Genomic DNA, 18,969 nt, shown 5'->3' with positions numbered 1-18,969 from the left:
TCATATAAATATAGTAAGGAAATAAGTTAAACAAAACTTATCATTGCAATAGTGATGCATAAATATCTTTTTTTTATTATGGAGCATTAGTATTTTATTGACTTTATAAAATTTTTACGGCTAACTTTTCTAACAAAGTCATAGATTATTATTAAAAAAAATCTTAGAATTATATGTTGAGCAAAAGAAGTATTTATATGATATGTTTACTTTACTTTCATATTGTATGCGTGCTACCATGGATCTTTGGACTTCTAGACAGATAAGGGCTATATTTATTTAATAATGACTAGAATATTACAGAAAAAAATTATAAATTTTATGTATTTAGAAGAAAGACATATATAATTGAGTCTATGTCAAGCATTTTATATGATTAATTAGAATATTGGCATGAAGCTCATTTCATTAACTTTAGATAATGATAGTGTAATAATATTTGTGTTAGAGATGTGGCTACTTAGTTAAATGGACAACACTTTTATTTGTGATGACATATTTCTTCATGTTAGCTATGTCACACATATTATTAATTTAGTTGTGCAAGATGGTTTGAAAAAAGTAAAAGATGAAGTGAAGAATATTCGTCATATCATTATAATTCTTCAGAATTCACCTTTACAATAAGAGGATTTTCGCAAAAGAGTAAGAGAATGCAATGGGAGGAGTTTCTCAAAATAAGTCTCTTTCAATTGATGTATCTATAAGATAGAATTCTATCTCAAAGATATTATATATTATAGCAATGCATTCAAGAGATTTTATTATGCTAATCCAATTAAATTTGTTTCATGTTTAATAAATGAGCAATAGGAGAAAGCTCCAGTGTTATGCAAATGCTTGAAAACCTTTTATATGATGACCGAATTGCTTTCAAGAACTTTGTATCCAACACCTAACTTGGTTTTTAAAAAATTTTGTTTTATCCAGTTGCAAATTAAAGAATGGTTTGATAAACTTGTTCTTTCTATGGCAATATCAATGCAAGAGAAATTTGATAAATATTAGAAGCAATGCAATCTTATATTGACTGTGACTTTATTTCTAGATTCTCAGTACAAGATAAAACTAATGGTGTATTACTTTCCCAAAATTTATCTTCTTGGTAGTGTTAAGAAACTTAAGAAAGTTTATGAAGTCATAAAGAATTTGTATAATAAATATGCATCCAAATTTATTTTCTATCTAATCCAGATGTGAATATAAATAATAGTCAGGCTTTATAGAGTGGTAGGGTTGATCTTAATGTTGATGAAAATATGGAGCAATTTTTAAATAAAAAATATCAACAATAATCTATTAAGATAGATTGGATTAATATATTGAGAATATCTTACTTCTATGGTAGCCTAATGATAGTAAATTTGATTTATTATCTTGGTGAAAAATAGAAGGTAGTTTTTTAAGTATCGAATATTGTCACGAGTTGCTTGTGATGAATTGGCAATTCTAGTCACTATAGTTGTATATGAATCTGCATTTCGTACAGGTGGCTAAGTAGTTGATGCTTATTGTAGCAAGTTAAATATCGAATTGGTGAAAGCTTTAATACGCACTCAAGATTAGATAATATTACGACTCGATCATATGGGTTAAGTTAGCTGAGTCGGTTGAGTCAAGTTTATTTATCTTTTAATTAATTTATACTTATGTAAGCCACCAATGCAAGTCTAATTAAGTTAGAAAAGCCCTTAAGGCAAGAGACCTAGCTGCCTTAAAGCAAGAGTTCTGGTTGAATTACGAGCTAGTTGAATTAGGAAGGCTAGTAAGGCAAATCCTAATAAAAGTCGATTTAGGACTAACCTCTGTAAATATGTAGAGTGCAGCCCTAGTTGTTTATGCCTAAAATGAATTATTTACCTTGCATTACTTTCAATCATAGCCGTCTATTTTTTTCTAGGAGTAAATCTAAGTTAGAAACCATATCTCAACTTTTAAATCCTAGCCACCATCTCCTTCAGCAGCCACCCTACCTTACGGTCATCCACCTCCACCTTTGGCCATCTGCCACCCTCTGACGATCGCCACGATGTCAAATATTTATCATTCTATCATATTCTGACCTTGCTCCACCCTTTTATTTATATCTTTTTATCTCGACCTTCAATTTAAATAAAACTAGAGCCATTAGAATCCTAACTCATGAGGCTACCACCATCTAAATTTTCATAACAGATAAGATCTACAAGAAAATATATAATTATAATATTTGATAGCATTTTATAAATTAGTATTGTTTACTACTTTTAATATATTTTTTTCTCAATAGGACAAGTAGCATCAATTATTCAAGATGTTGAACAAGCTAAACTTACTGATTTACAATTATTAGGTCCATCAATAAGTTTACTAGATTAAAGGGGAAGTAATCACATTGTAAGTATTTTCACTTTATATTTTAAGTTAATTAACCTAGTTTTTTTATATTAGTTTTAAGTTAGTTAATTTAGTTTCATTTATTTTGCAGATGTACTTGAACGAGGAGGATTGTTTTGATAGTTGGATGTTTTGTTTCTCTTTAACTTTGGGATGTTGATATCTTTTAAACTTGTGTTAATTTTATTTATTGAAGTTCATGCAAACTTGTGTCTAGACTTTATATGTGGAAGAATATTTTATTTGCATTTATGGTTGACAATGTAAACTTATACGAGAATATTTTATTTACTTTTATGGTTGACAATGTGAACTTATGCAAGGATATTATATTTATTTTTATGGTTGACGATATGAACTTGTGCAAGGATATTTTATTTACTTTTATGGTTGACAATGTGAACTTATGCAATGATATTATATTTGATTTTATGGTTCACAATATGAACTCTAAAGTTTACATTACACATTCCTATAGTTGAACTCTAAGTTTCATTAATTAGCTGTTTAGAACAAATATAGAAATTGTGTGACATTCAGTTTATAAGCACACAATTCTCAATCACTTCTGTTCATTTACAATATTCAGTTCATCAACAACTTAACATTCTCATTAAATCGGAAACATTCTTATGACTTTCAATCATATGCTCAAAAGTAAAATTTATATATCTTCAAATAATATTAGTCCAGTCTCCACTTAAGTTTATACACCTATTACTATTAAAGGTAAATGAAGAAATTAAAATATAAGATAAAATGTTGTAAACTAGCAGCAAGTAGAAAGATAAAGGAAGAAATTAAAATGCAAGATAAAAGAAGTAAACTAGTAGCATATAGACTGAAGCAAAATTGATCATTACAACTAAATTAAATATACCTTAATTATTGAGTGCTTCTTGCAAATGTATGAATTGCTCTAACAAAAACTCTCCCACAAACCTTACCAGCAACTCTCTCACATTTTCTTTTGCAGCCCATTTTCATTAGAATTACCTCTATTATGATCACTTCTTCAAGTAGTTGATCTTCCTCTTGATAAAATAGTAATAATAGAAGTTTCTTCAACATATTCTAGGATATTAATAAGCTCTTTGTAGCTTCTTCTATTATGCCCTCGCCCTCCACATTTTTTTCATATTTTGAGAGGCCTAGAAAGTCCAGATGTAAATTGCTCCTCATTTGGTTATTTAATTCTCTTTTTCTTTGGACTACTCCTTGGATAATGCCTAATTGGTGGTTGAACTAACAAGTTAAGATATAAATTTCTATGAACCACTTTCAATTATAACCATTTCCACATTAACCACTACATATGCCACAAAAAAATTCTAAAATTACCATCCTAAGTTATCATTGCTAATACCTCATTGAAGTATTTACTCATCAAATAGCATCAATCTAATCCCAAGTAAGGTCTGCACATTTTTTTGAAATCGTCAATGAAGCATTAAAACATACAAAGAACCTTTGAAATCTATTTCCCATATCATTAATATCAAATTTTATTATTTCCTGGGCTCCTCTAAGACAATTTTTTATGTAATGGGTATTTTTAGAATTAATCTCTCCATATTGACAAATATTCTTTCCAAAGCAATTTTTGTGCCCCTTCATAATTTACCATAACTCAATTCTACATGATATGCATCATTTATCTTTTCTTTTAGCACATTTATTTTTAACTTAGCTTAAGCCATATCTAGTTAATAATTTTTCTAACTATTCAATTGGTTTTTGCTATCTTATTACCATGAATATTACTTGCATCATAGGTGTGTGCTCCTTTTATTGATTTGACTTGTATTATTGTGCCACCTAACACAGCAGAAGTATGTAGCCGTTATGGTGGGCACCCTTGTAGTGCACATTTAACAATAATTTTGTCAGACTCATTCTTTATGTACATGGTCTCAAAATAGTGAGTAATTGCATCTCTTAGTGCATCTCTGAATTTGTTGGCATTGTTATATATTATACCAACAACCATCGATAAATCCTTCATCATCTGAAGATGAGCAATTATCATGAAAACCATCTTCTAATACACTGTCATCTTCTATATCAATGGAAGATTCTAAGTGTGTGATACTAGTCAAAAATTTCATATCATTATTAAACATATCATGTACATTTGTCTTCGCTAGTAGATAGTTATCTTGATTATAAGAAGCTTCTGTTCTTTCACATCGATCATCCTACTCATTGTTGCAATAATCTTCACCTATATTAGCATACATATTGATATACACTAATAAAAAACAATTATTATACATTTTCAGAAGATCATTATCATTATTCAAAGTGATAAAGGACTGAAGCAATGTAGGTGATTTGTAGCATAGATGGTTGATCACATGTCCCTCCATTATTAGCTTTGACCAATATATAGTGACAGAGTTTAGTAAAATTCACATAATCTCGATCTATTATAAATGTATATTGACATCCTTCGCTATATTCTCTAAGTAGAGTTCTCTCATTTATTTTCCATATACTCCCATAATGTAATTTTATTTTTACTATAATTTTCTCTATCAAACTATATTTGTGATAAATTATACATATCATGCTAAACATTACTAGGGCTAATAAATATGATAATCCCCCTCCACTATATTCTCTAAGTAGAGTTCTCTCATTTATTTTTCATATACCTCCATAATGTAATTTGATCTTCACTATAATTTCCTCTATGAAATTTTATCTGCAATAAATTATACATATCATGCTAAACATTACTAGGGCTAATAATTATGATAACAAGAATTTAACAAAAATATAGTAAATAACAAGCTCAATAACTTGCAAATAGGTAAACAATTGAATGATATACATAGCAATTTTGTTTGACATTTCTACAAACATATAATATGCACAGTCCTTCTTCATACCTGCTGTAATGTAGTAGTGAGTTTACCTAGTAAACATATGGGTAAACATATGGCACATAGGTAAAGACCTAAGAAAAGTGATTGTACAAGACTCAAACAAATGTACGACTACTCAAGGGGAGAATATCTTGTTCTTAATTCATAGAGTAGAAATATACCTATTGTCTCTACTTGGTGAGTTGCTGCTCCAAATCCTATATCTTCGCCTCTTTTCAAAAATGCTTAGGTAAATCTTGAGATTAAAAGAGGGATTTGGGAAGAGAGATTAGAATAGAGGTTGGGGAAAGACAGAATTTTTGGAGAAGAAAGATGGGGTTTTTCGAAAGAGAGATTAGGGAAAGATGGGTTTAATTTTACTTTAGTAAATGGGTCGAGTTTACTAACGTGTATAGATATGAATATTGTTACGATTCGACCACATGGGTTAAATCGAATCAAGTTGAGTCGAGTCAAGCTAATTAGTTAGTTTTATCTTATAGTTTTAAATTTCAAATAAATCGGATAATTCGCATGTGGATCCGTTCTACTAGGACTCTACTCTTATACATAGGAGTAGTCATGTGTGGATTAGGGAGTCATGGAATGAAGATTAAGTTAAGTTATTTCATTATCTTGTCTTTAAGTTATTTGATTATCTCGTCTTTATCTTTTATCGTAGTCGTTAGATCGCCTTTATTTTTCTAAAAGTAGATCATAGCCATAGAAGCATTTCAATCTTCTAAACCCTAGCCATTTTTCTCCACCAATAGCCACCCTACCTTATAGTTGTTCACCACTGCCCTTGGCCGTCGACCATCATTCGACGACCTCCGCAACGTCAGTTAATTACTATTTTGCCCTATTTGACCTTGCTCCACTATATTATTAATATCTTTTCATCCAGACTTAGATTCTCGTGAAACCAGATCTATGAGAACCCTAACTTCTAAGGCTACCTCCATATAAATTTTCATAATTTTTCTAAGGCTAGATCGTTTCAAATCTGGTTTGTAACAATTGGTATTAGAGCCGACATTTCTCAGATAATTATTATCACGTGATCCAAGACGAATGAGGAAGGAGCGACTATGGAGGACTAGGAACTCATCTCCGTTCCTATGAGAGTTTCTCCAATGCCCCTTCTACCACTAGCAATTGTCGACAACGAGTTGCCAGCATGGGCAAAAGCATTTTTAAAGAATTTTTGACCGAGTCGAAGAAGAATTCAAGGGAGATCTAAACCACCATCAAGGACTTGATCTAGGCCTTGATAGAGGCCCTACTAGTCGCCCTCCATCGAGCTATGCTACCGGTACTATCGGCACATTGGAATTCGACCACCTATGGCAAGAAAATGCAAGCCGGCCAAAACTACGGCCTTGACCCCTCCTTCGACGTTGCAAACCCTCGTAGACGCCAACGTGATGCCGGAGCAGCCGATAGAGATGGCCTTCGAGTCATCTTCCCCACCCGCGGTGGGAGCTAGGGGGGAAAACCCTAGCTTTCTATTGGCAGCCATCTAATCACTCTCGGCCCCCATCGCCACGTCTAGTCCCTTCCATGGAAACCCCGTACCCAAGCCATGCCGGCAGCAGTCGCTGTAGGAGGCCGAAATAGCACCATCGACGACCCTCCTTGTTGCAACAAAACTACGGTAGATGGCCACAGGTCTGGCATTCCAACGACCACTAGCAACTATGATCGGTTCCCACTGGCCAACTACAAGACTATGGTGGCCATCGTAGCCGTCAGCAACCACTGCATTGCCAAACCCGATGGTCACACTCACGGTGATATTGCTTAAGCAAAGCCATGTTAGGGTGGCTTCTGCAGGCTTCGCTGCTACTGGGGCTCCATGGTAGTGGGACTACTACCACCAATCATAGCTACCGGGGGTTGGGGGACCCGTCGACGAGGCGCCATAGCCGCCGCTACAGCCACCTGAGCATGAGCTCGATATTTGGCTTCCATTGCCACTCATCACCGCTCCGCCACCACAAAAACCACCTGGAGGTTGACTGTAGTGGCCTACAACCTTGCCTAACCATCGTCGGTGCCCATGCAGCCCACAATGGTGCTCTGTAGTCGAAATCTAATTTCAGCCCTAGGGTTAGATTTTTTTTTTTTGGCTATTGAGTGGGAGAGATGAAGTGCACATATCTTAAGGAGTGCTAAATTTATGTGATCTAGTTTGATCAACTTGCATGAACCAGTTGGGAGGCAATGAGCATGACTTGAAGCTCAAGGACAACTGGTGGAATAAACTAGTGGGCCCACGCTATTAGATTGAGTTGTATCTGCATGTAGACCCGTGAGCCTATGAGGACGACGTAAATTGGAAGATCTAGCTCGCATAGTAGTAGGGGTGAAAACAGATCGGATACGGATCAGATAGTGCTCAACCCATATCCGGATCCATATTTTTAGTTCGGATACGGATTCAGATATGGATATTGGACGGATAACAAAATTTAAAACCATATCCTAACTAAACGGATATGGATAATTTTCGGATAAAGGATCGAATATTAAACGGATATTGATTAAAATTAAAATAATTAAAATATTTTATTTAAATATAATTAACACAAAATTATTAAGAGTTTTACAATAAATAATTTTTTTGTATGTCAAATATATAAAATTAGAGAAATTAATCTCTATGAATAATATATAACGCATTATTAGTAATAATATTAATACTTACTATTTAAATAAGCAAACTAAAAACTGTAAATCATTTAAAAAAATATGCAGGTAAACGGATATCCGATATCCGTATCCGAATCTGAAAAATATATCCGACCCGTATCCGAATTTTTTTCAAAAATTCTATCGGTATCCGAATTCGAATCCGAATCGGATACAAATTTTTTATCCAAATTCGATCCGAGTCGGGTCGGATAGCGGGTCGGGTCGGAGTAAATCCGACCCGTTTTCACCCCTACATACTAGTCATCTTGAGGACAAGGTGTCGGAAGAGTGGTTGATTGTTACAATTCGACCACATGGATTAAGTCGAGTCGAGTCAAGTTAGTTAGTTAGCTTTATTTTATCATTTTAAATTTTAAATAAATCGAATAATTCACATGTGGATCCAATCTGCTAGGATTCTACTCTTATAAATAAGAGTAGTTATGTGTGGTTTAGGGAGTCATGAAATGAATTAAGTTATTTCATTATCTTGTCTTTATCTTTTACCTTAGTCGTTAGATCGCCTTTATTTTTTTAGGAGTATATCATAGCCATAGAAGCATTGCAATCTTTCAAACCCTAACCATCTTCCTCTACCAACAACTATCCTACCTTATGGTTGTTCACCACCACCCTTAGCTGTCCGCCAGCCTCCGACGACCACCGCAATGTTGGTTAATTACCGTTCTACCTTATTTGACCTTGCTCCACTATATTATTAATATTTTTTTACCTAGACATCGGATTCTCATACTAGATCCATTAGAACCCTAACTTTCGAGGCTACCTCTATATAAATTTTTATAATTTTCTTATGTCCAAATTATTCCGGATCTAGTTCGTAACAAATATCTAAGAGTATACTAGTAATTTGAGCATTGTGAGTTAGTTTAACCTAAAGCCTAGTTAGTCTTCGTGACGATTACTACCGATTGGGATTTACTAGATAGGTAAAAAATAGGGGCTGATTTAGATAGATAGAAAAAGGAGGGGTCAAAACAAAATTAAGGCAAAAAGGAGGGAGCCAACTAAAATTTTTCCATAACAGAAAAACATGGGATCAATAAGAAAAATGAGGATTCACAAGTTTGTGTGATGACTCTTCTAGTGGTCTTCATGCATTCACGGAATGTATTCCTTGTGCCTTCTAAACCTTTCTCTAAATTGTTGTGCTGTCCTTCGTTATCCATCTCTTGTCGTTCTTGAGTTATGTACTTGATACTTTTCCTCACTGTAGTTTAGTTGTTCTGTAACCCTATTTTCTTTTGCCTTGTGTATAGGTCGTAATGAATTATTTGAAGCTATTGATATTTCCTTCAGAAAAAAAAAATAACTTAAAAAAAATTCGTAAGTTTCTTCAAGACATAAAACATTAAAATCCAGGGTATGTTTTGAAAAATACCTGTTGGATATCGAACAGGATCCGTTACCCGTTCTCGCTAGTATAAATAATTTCCGAGGTCCATAGAAATCTAAAAACAAGAGAAAATTCTCTGTAATCCCCCCGCCCCTCTTTCTCTCTCTCTCTCCCATATCTTTTGCTCTGCTTCTCTCTCCTCAGGTTCGAATCTCTATGCTATTCTTTTGGTTTAATCTCCAGAACTTTGATGTCTCCTATGTTGAGTAAAGTCCCTGAATTCTTTCAATCTTTTAAGTTTCTGTTTTCTTTTCCTTCGTAATCTAGGTTTAGGAGTAAGTTCTTTTTAGGTAAGTTCAGTTTAGCTCTACGTTTCTTCTATTCGATTTGGTTCAAAACCCTAGCAGAGGAATTTGATATCTGAGGAATTCTCTGGTAATATTTAGGCTTTTGCAAATTTGAGGTCTTAATATCTGAAAAATTCAGTTCGAATATACTGCCGTCTATTTCATTTGTTCGTTATCTGGAGGCATGTTAAATTGATCCTGGCTACATCCATGTTGTAATGATGTTAACGTAAGAAGCATGAGATCAATAACCTTATTGGGAGCAAGAATTGCTGATTTGAGAGACCATCAAGCCAGAAGCAATAATGAGCAATTGGCTACCTTTTGAATGGATTATTGATTTCATATATTAATAAATTACCTGCCCCTTCTCTGATTTAAGTGGGATCCTTTGAATCGTAGCATTTCTTAGTACTCATGTTGATAGACCTTGTGTAATATGGGAAAAGTATAATGCTTCTGCTATTTTTTACCAAGTGAGCAATGTGATTCTATGATGGAAACAATTTATTTTGATACTTGGAGATGCAAGATGCAATATTTTCTGCTCAGATATCTTCTAATGCCTGTCTTCTGGAGTAGTTGAATATGCGAAGAAGTATAGGTGTTTCAGACTTTTAACATAAATAAAGAGTGAGACATAAATAGTGTGGTGTAAGTTGTCCAGTGTTATTTTTGTAGTACTTCTCGAAGTTGGAGTTGGGTTGGTTTAATGTACCCAATGATTCATATTGAGGTTATTGAATTATTTATAATTTTTGGGCTGTTTGTTGTCATTTTTAGTTGAAACCACAATGTCTGGGAGAGGTCGTGCACATCGCCATGCTATCAATGGGCGACGTACTTATCCTGACTTTGGTGAAGGTCCATTTACTCGTGGTCCTCCTTCTCGTCCCCACCCTGCACTTCTAGAAGAAGAATATGAACTACAGCAGATTGATCTACGGAGGCTTATGGCAGATCACCATGCCCTTGTTGAAGATCGTGTGGCTTTACAGAGGGAGGTTGCACTTGGAAAGGATGAGATTCGCCGTCTGAATTTGATTTTTGGGGACTTCCGTGCAGAAAAGGAAGCCCATATCCGAGAGCTGATAGAGAAAGGATTGAAGCTTGAAGCTGATCTTAGATCAACTGAACCTTTAAGAAATGAGGTAATGCAGCTTCGTGCAGAAATCGAGAAACAGATTGATTTGAGACAGGAACTTAGTGCAAAGGTTCAGTCACTCACACAAGAGTTGGCAAGGGCACAAGCTGATAACAAGCAACTCCCTATTTTGAGGACTGATATTGATGGTCTGCAACAGGAGCTTATGCGTGTTAGGTTTGCCTATCTAATACTCAAACTCAATTACCTAAACATCATCTAGATATTTTCTTTATTAGTTGCTCTATTAGAGTGACCTCATGCAGAGAGTGAAACATGAACATATAAAGTCTTCAACTTTAAAGTTGTTTCTTGACAGGACTGCTTTTGAGTACGAGAAGAAGGGAAACATTGAGCTGATGGAACAAAGGCAAACAATGGAAAATAATATGATTTCTATGGCTCGTGATATTGAAAAGCTGCGGGCTGACTTAGCGAATACTGAAGGGAGACCATGGGCTGCTGGTAAATGGCCAAATCTATTGCTTCCATTCTGTGTGTGAATGTGTGTGTGTGTGTGTGTTTTGTTTTGGAATTCACATGCTCATAAGCTACTGTAGCTTATTTTACCTTGGTTTGTTTCATATATGTTATCATTTTATAAACTCTACTTATTATTTGGTACAATGCCAGTTTGCTATACTTTCTAATCCATTATATCTGTGGTGGTTTTCTGATCTTGTTTTAGGCCAGTTTTCTGTAGTTTCTATGATCTGTTCTTTCTTCGGTAGTTGACCAATGATCATTTTAAGCTATCAAGCATGTCCATATATCTGTCACAGAATATTACCTTTTGTGACATACTAACTGACTTCTTTTGAAATAAACTGGTTTGATCATTTGAAGCTGTTCATGGGATTCTATAGTTTGCCTTGTCAGAGATTCTAATAACATTTGTTTTTCCTGCTATACAACTTAAATCTTGTTGGAGTTTTAATATGCATAAACAGTTTAGATGTGAAAATGTAAAGAGCTATAACGAACCATAGATATTTATAATTTATGCAGTTGAAGTTATGCTAAATTGAGGTTTTATTGTTTTTATTTCAATAGCTGGCACTCTATGATTTATATTTTGATTTTATACTGATGACTTTCTGTTTAAGGTGGAGCATATGGGATGAAAATCAGTAACCCTGAAGGGGCATTTCCTTTGTCATATGCGGAGGGCTACAACCTCCATTCGGTATGCTTTTCTCATAGATATCTAGCCCATGAACTTAGAGAATCTGATTGCTTGTAATGTTCTCTCCTCATGGTTCATTTCTCAACAGGGTGTTTCTGAAAAAGCTCCTTTATATGGTCCGACATCTGGTTCATGGGGAGGTTATGACAAGTCTCGTCTTGGACGACGTTGATATCTCAGTTGCTTATAGATGGAAATGGAGGCACTAGGTTTACTGATGGTCCTTCTGTAAGGGTTAGAATATCTAGCTTCTTTATGGTACATGTGCTGCCAGAGTTATCTTAATAGTAATATCAGAAAACTTGTTTTTAATATTATGATCTTGCAGATATTTTCAGATGCAAACAATGTTTATTCTAAACCTTAAATTTTCTCTTCATACTTGATTGTAGATGATTGATCTTTTACAGCGTAGAAGTTGTTTAGACTTTAGATATTTACTTCTATGATGTTAGGTACCAGAGATTTTCTATTGAGATATTTATGGTTTGATTCCACGGCACATACTAGACACTGGCCTATTTGGATGAGATTTGTGGCTGCTTTATGTATGTATTGCAATGAGTATGTTGATGCAAAATTGAGTAGGTTTTGATAAGTTGCTGTCAAGTATAAACTTCAAATTTTTTGATGTCTTCAACCATCCATCCTGTTGAAATGCGGTGCTATTTTGATAAAATTTGATCTATGTGTGGAAACCTTAGAAAGTAATTGGAGATTCTGGAAGTAATGGACTATATTTTATCCATTGGCAGAATAGTGTTCATCCTTTGTGCTTTCCGTTTTGGCTTTATGTCTGTTGAACTATAGATAATGTGAGATGTCACAAATTTCTTTGACCTTGAAATTTTGTTTGATTTTATCCATGGATCCCAACTGCCGCAGCAGGCTGTTGCAAGAAGGGAGAGAGAGAGAGAGAGAGAGAGAGAGAGAGAGAGAGAGAGAGAGAGAGAGAGAGAGAGAGAGGGGAGGCCTACTGTTGCATGCAACAGGGAGAGAGAGTAGGAAGAAAGAGAGGGAAAGAGAGAGAGTGAGGGAGAGAGAGGGATACAGTAGACTAGCAGTAAGGGGGATAGGGATTAAGAGAGGAAGAGAGATTTTTAGGCTTTATGTGTGAGTAATTATTATTTTTTTATAATTTTTTCTAAATTTTTAAAATTTATTTAATATTTTTAAATAATATTTAGAATTTTATTTAATTAAGAAATAGTTCGATCCGATACGGGCGGTCGATACGGCCTATATGTATCATTTTTCCGGATGGTCGATCCCAATTTCGATACTGAGTTTTGGAACCTTGATTTTATCATTATATTGTTAAAAAATTTTACATTTTGAGTGACGAAAATGAACCATAGTGCTAAAACTCTTTAAAACTAGACCAGGAATGCATATGATTTGTTTATCTTTAGAAGATTGCCGAGTAAAACTTTTAACTGGTTGAAGGGATGTAAGAGGCGTACCAGATTGTTTTATCATATAGGTACTGCACCACCATTTATTGTCGTACACTTAAACTGCTTGATACTCTAGTTATTTAGCATGAGTTATTTCGGTTACATTTGCTTAAGCTGAATAAGATCGTCAAAGTGTTGACACTTGGCAGTATTCTGTGTAACCTTATGCTCTGGAAGAATCATGAATGACAAAGATAGCTAGACATTGGACTTCTGATCTGCAAGGAATGGTGTTCACATTTGACTTTGTCCTGTTTCCAGATAGCCTCATGATAGAACACAACTTTTATTTTTATTTACCTGATGGATAGAAGAAAAACATAATACCCACAGCCTTTTTCTGTTCTAGATGCTATACAGGCTGATTAAATTATAGAATAGGTCTCTCTACTAACTCTGCTACACTATGAGTTTGGTTCAACTAAAAACCAGGAGCTTTTTGTTTAGTTATAGTCTGATCCCTTTATCCAAGCACAGAGCAGTAAGCTTTCTTGTTATTTGGTAGTATTGATGGAGTTAACACTACTTTAGCTCAACTACAATGTTGTAAGCATAGTTGTATAGGTTCTGAAAAAGGCTGATGGCTGGTGCTTTGATGAGGAACTGATTCAGTACTCTAGCGGGGCAGATGCAAGTTGGTTTGTAGATTTTTTCTTTTAGATGTTGTTACCTGGTATAACATGGATGGTGATATCTTTGGTGTTTATTCCTTCAAGGGGCTGTGAACTTTCAAGTGGTTCTACTTATATCTGTTGCGGACATCAGTATGTTTGGGAAAGCCCATTAAGCGAAGTTTCTGCACTTTAACTAATGGGTGAACTTTGTTGCCAACGATTAACTGAGATTTGTATTTGGATCCCTTATAAAATGATAGCAGCTGCAAGAAATTGCTGCCCTTTTTAGATTGCTAATCAGCATTTGTGGTCGGAGATGGAAGAATAGGGGATGGAAGTTCCAGCTAAGTTCAGTTGGCCAATTTCTCCCTGTTGGGAGAATACTCTTAGCTTTTAGGCTTATAGTTTGTGAAAAAGAAGGAAAAAAAAAGGGAACAGCTCCCCACTTCATCTTAACTTGCATCAATATTTTGGGGTAATGTGACTTCCTTACAATACAGTCCTGCTTAATCAGCGTTAGAGATCATCCTGGGATATTTGAAGTGATGCTGGTTACATGGAAGATGGCTTACACTTTTGGTGAGGCAAGTAATATTTCTTCCTCTTTGCAAGATAATTGTAAAGCTGTCTCTTTTTGTGCTTTATATGGGTATTATTTTGAAGTGCTTCTTATAGCCATTAGTTTTAGTTAAATAACTTTAGCTGGTAAGCTGAAATAGTAGTCCAGAGAGAGCTCCTATCATTCAACTGTAAATTCCCTTGAGAGTGGTGTTTTAGAATTTGTATATGTCCATAGCTCTCTTATCAAGCCCAACCAACTACAAGCATCAAGCATCAATTGATTGCATCTTTGCTTTATGTCACTTGGTTTGTATAGAGGGAGTAGGAGTTTCATTGGAGGCTCTTCTATACTGCATCTTCTGCTGGAGAAGCTTTGGTGATTATGACCCCTGTTTCTTGCTCTGTGCATGAGTTTGGGTTTGTTGACAAAACGTTTCCATAAGTTCACCACTACGTGTCCTTCAGATTGAGTATAATGTGGGCTTTTTTCATTGTTATCATTAAGTTGTTGAACTAAGAGTCAGTGAGTATAATGTGGGTTTTTTTCATTGTTATCATTAAGTTGTTGAACTAAGAGGGATTTGAGATGAAAATGTATATAACTTAGACAATAACATGTATTTTACTTTCTCATATATTGAGATATGAATATATGGATTCAAGCCATGTCGCTCTGAAGGTTTGGTGATCGCAAAATACTACGGGGCTTGTGGAGATTCCTTCTCATTTAGAAAAGAAAGAAGAGACTAGGAGAAAGGATAGATTGGAGGTTATTTTTACCTAATGTGATGTATTTCTGGGTTTAGGTTTTGTACATTCTTTATAAGATGTGCCTTTCATATGGGGTTCATTGATGGGTTGTTTTGGGTTTCTTGGTAGTCATAGGTTGGTTTAGTCTACATTCCACATATCATTGATGGAATAACCTAATTGGAATTGATAGATTTTTATATTTGCTAAATATGGATCTTCTGATGGTCATTCGTTTAAACTTCTGCAAATTAACATGTGATTGCATGATTATTGCATGTTAAATACTGTTCTTTTGGAATAATTTTAATGCTTGTTTCTTGGACACTGCATTACTTATGTTGGCAAGTTGAGAGATGTGACAGATGTCTTCTCTGAACATGAGAAAATAGGCTCAGTTTGTTAATATAAGTGACATTGTGATAAGGGTTTAAAACATTATGGTTAAATTGAATTTTTTTAGTGGTTTTAGAATCTTGTTTCTATTTCTAACAAATAAATAGCTGTCAAATTCTTTCACTTTTTTGAGAAACCTCATTATGGAATTGTACAATACATTAGGTTTACACTATTAAAAAATATCTTGGCTCTTTTAGTAACAATAGGATAACTTCCCACATCAACTCAAACTTAATTGTCAGAATCTAGGAGATTTGATTAATGATGGAAGATGACAACTATAATGTAATTGGAACTTGGAACTTGGTGGACTTTATCTCCAACCTCTTGACTATCCCTGTCTACAGGGAATTGACAATCAGTTGCTTCTAGGTTGCATAGGTATGCACAGCAATGAGAGGTTGATAACTCAAAAGTCTTAAACTACTAAGCATCCTTGCAGCTTTTATAGCAAGTCTCTCTGATGATGTGCTTTTGTAGGTAAATGTTTTTACCTATTTTTGACAGTTGGAATTTGTAGTCTTTTAATGTAATATTTCTTTTCAAATTTTTTGTACTTTCTTGTTTGAAACCTACAACTATATGTGGAAATAAACTGTTGGAACCACCAGTAATGCTGAAATTGAAGCTCCAGAGGCTAATCTATAACGGAAATGGGAACAGAATACTAACCTCCTTGACATATTGAACATCATGTGCCATTCAAAGGTGATCCTGCTTTCTAGTGTGGGAAGAAAGGTGTGAAAGCTAGGCGGGTAACTACTGATCATATTTCTATTTTCTTGGTGTAGGAGAAGATAAGAAACATAATTCATGGTCTAATTATGACATAGGAGATATTGTAAGCTATCTATGAATTATGCATATGAGGCCATGAAACAGATAGGATGGTCAACGTAGGGAACTGTTAAACCATATTTGAAATCAAGCTTTCAGTTTAAGGATAGGATTGTCAAGTGAAACCATCTTACCATAAGCAAAGGAGTCTTGCTGTCATTTTGAAGAATGACAATTTGCTTTTAGTGCTGATACTGTTTTGACTCAAAGGTTAGGGAGAATATCAACTGCTTCTGTTCCTTAATGTAGAATTAATAGAGGATTTTTTTTCCCTTTGGCTAATCAATAAAATGATTTAGATCTATGCTAGAACATGATAGTAATGGAGATGTTTTTTGGTTATCATTCAGTAATAGGCCACTCCTTTTCCCTCCTTTTTCTTCATTCTGTGGAGAACAAGCTTGAGAAACAATACTTTTTAAGGAGCTATGTCTACTATATGATATTCTCTCTTGGTGTGCTAAATGCATGGGTTAGCTTGATGCCAATGTGCATTTTGCTGTATTTGTGAATTGAGTTCTCATTGATATGCTGGAATTTAGATAGTCTGTTGCTGGAATTTAGAGGAATTTTTTGTTGCTGGAATTTAGAGGAATTTAGATAGTCTGTTGCTGGAATTTAGATACCCATTGAAATTAACTCTGACGTAGGAAATCAAAACAATAAGTGGATCTGTGAAATGGTTATGGTGAAGATGAAAAGCTCTGTGACTAATGGTTTTGGATTACTTATGATACTCTCTAGCATATATGTGGATTGTGGAGCTACCAATGCCTCAGCCATCATGGGGCTGATAATTCATGAATTACTAGCTTGGTTAAAACTCCAACAATTTCATACTCGTTCTTGCTGAAGTATATTTGCTTTAATCATACTTTATAATGGGTGATTCACTTCTTATGATGTTGGCCTTTCTGAGTCTGCCTTTAGTCTGGAATCCCCATTGCATACTGCATAGCTTCTATTCATTATAATTTTGTCTGTTTTGTACTTCTGTTATCTGAGAATATGAGGTTTTCTCGCCTTTGTTTTCTGCCTAACTTGATTCTGCAACTCTTATTTGTTCCAATTGTTTATTAATATTGTTTCCTCTCTCCATTGCAGGTTGAAATTACCCCTACAAATTTTCCAGATATGCAACATTTCTTGGTTCTTCAACCAAAAGGGAAAAATTACGGGTTGCTTGAGAAATTGGGGTAAAAAACAGAACACCCCAAAGTTGGGAAGTGAAACAAGGATATACTATCTCAGCTCCACCCCTTCACTGCAGGTTGAAAATACCCTTACAGGTTTTCCAGATATGCAACATCTCTTTGTTCTTCAACCAAAGGGAAAAACTAGGGGTTGCTTGAGAAATTGGGGGAAAAAAGGACGCCACAAAGTTGGGAAATGAAACAAGGAAAAACAATCTCAGCTGCCGCATCCTTCAAATCAACTAATAGGGATCTGAATGATGGCCTCAGAAGAGCTATTAGATATACAATGGCTCCTTTGGAGTCCATCAAGAGGGACATCAATAGTATATCATATACTTCATAAGAACCATTAGATATCTGCCCCAGTCCCATAGCAAATGCCTGTGAAGAAGGCAGGCTGATGGTATTCTCTTATCCTATGCAGGTAGCCACTTTGAGGTATTATACTTCGTTGCAGAAGTAACAGTTTATTGCAAGAGGAGACAATCTGGATAGAAGAGTTTAGAGTTAGTACGGCCATCTCCCTACTATTTTGGAAAAGAAGTGTCTTAGAAATTTTGTCGAGGTACAGCACAAAGTTTGTTATCCTACACTCTAAATAGTTGGACAACTGCAGTTCTCGTTACACAACGTAGAAGATACGCCTTCCAGTGTTGGAATTTGTGCTTGACAAATTTATTTTTCTTTGAGCTGACAGGATCTGTTATTAGTAATCACTGGTACTTCTGCTCATGGCTGTATGGTCACCCCGGTCTATTTCTTTCGGCTGCCTAGCTCTCCATTCATACTTTCATTCTACTAGATCTTCTGGCAGAAGATACTGACCATAGGTTTACAAGCATTGCTTTTGTGAATATAATACATATTTCAAGGTGCATTAAAGGGTTGAGTCCGATAGTCCACCTTAAATATGTATTTGTTTAACTCAGGTAAATTTTTGTGAGGATATCCACCCTCAAGGCACCATCTTTTCCTATAATTAACTTATCCATCCACAGTGTAACTCTATAAAGATGCTCAATTTTTTCTCTCAGCTCTGCTAGGGTTTCCCTCTTCTGAGATTATCCTACTTCACCTTCTCCGTCTGTCTCACCTCATTGAGTCTTCCCCTTTAACAACATTCTACTAACCTGTGGTAAAATAGCCGCTGCTTGCCTCTCCACCATCTCTCTCTCTTA

General features: G+C 35.0%; 1 protein-coding gene across 4 annotated transcripts; it reads left to right on the top strand.

Annotated features, from left to right (window-relative positions):
• Nucleotides 1–9,423: 9,423 nt before the first annotated feature.
• LOC140775907 (protein FLX-like 3) lies at nt 9,424–18,754 on the top strand. Of its 4 annotated transcripts, none has more exons than XR_012106824.1 (6): nt 9,424–9,504; nt 10,431–10,968; nt 11,111–11,256; nt 11,898–11,977; nt 12,066–12,235; nt 17,700–18,754. XR_012106824.1 is itself a non-coding variant. In XM_073119398.1 (5 exons), exons 2-5 carry the CDS (start codon nt 10,442–10,444, stop codon nt 12,147–12,149), a joined length of 837 nt encoding a protein of 278 aa, XP_072975499.1. In that variant the 5' UTR covers nt 9,424–9,504; nt 10,431–10,441; the 3' UTR covers nt 12,150–12,356. The 4 variants fall into 4 exon arrangements, 1 of the variants encoding a protein (XP_072975499.1); XR_012106825.1 differs by having other exon boundaries at nt 12,066–12,205; nt 17,700–18,753; XR_012106823.1 differs by having other exon boundaries at nt 12,066–12,211; nt 17,700–18,753.
• The last annotated feature ends 215 nt before the right edge of the window (nt 18,755–18,969 follow it).

The sequence above is a fragment of the Typha angustifolia genome, chromosome 14 (assembly GCF_048772165.1).
Source record: "Typha angustifolia cultivar Huaian chromosome 14, ASM4877216v1, whole genome shotgun sequence".
Taxonomy (NCBI): Eukaryota; Viridiplantae; Streptophyta; class Magnoliopsida; order Poales; family Typhaceae; genus Typha; species Typha angustifolia.
This window is presented reverse-complemented; position numbering and strand designations above follow the sequence as displayed.

What these genes read in the sequence shown, in the direction of transcription:
- LOC140775907 (XM_073119398.1), top strand. Translation starts at nt 10,442, where the DNA reads ATGTCTGGGAGAGGTCGTGCACATCGCCATGCTATCAATGGGCGACGT. An exon ending in AGGGAGACCATGGGCTGCTG is followed by an intron (nt 11,257 to 11,897) that starts GTAAATGGCCAA and finishes TTTCTGTTTAAG; the next exon opens with GTGGAGCATATGGGATGAAA. An exon ending in AGGGCTACAACCTCCATTCG is followed by an intron (nt 11,978 to 12,065) that starts GTATGCTTTTCT and finishes ATTTCTCAACAG; the next exon opens with GGTGTTTCTGAAAAAGCTCC.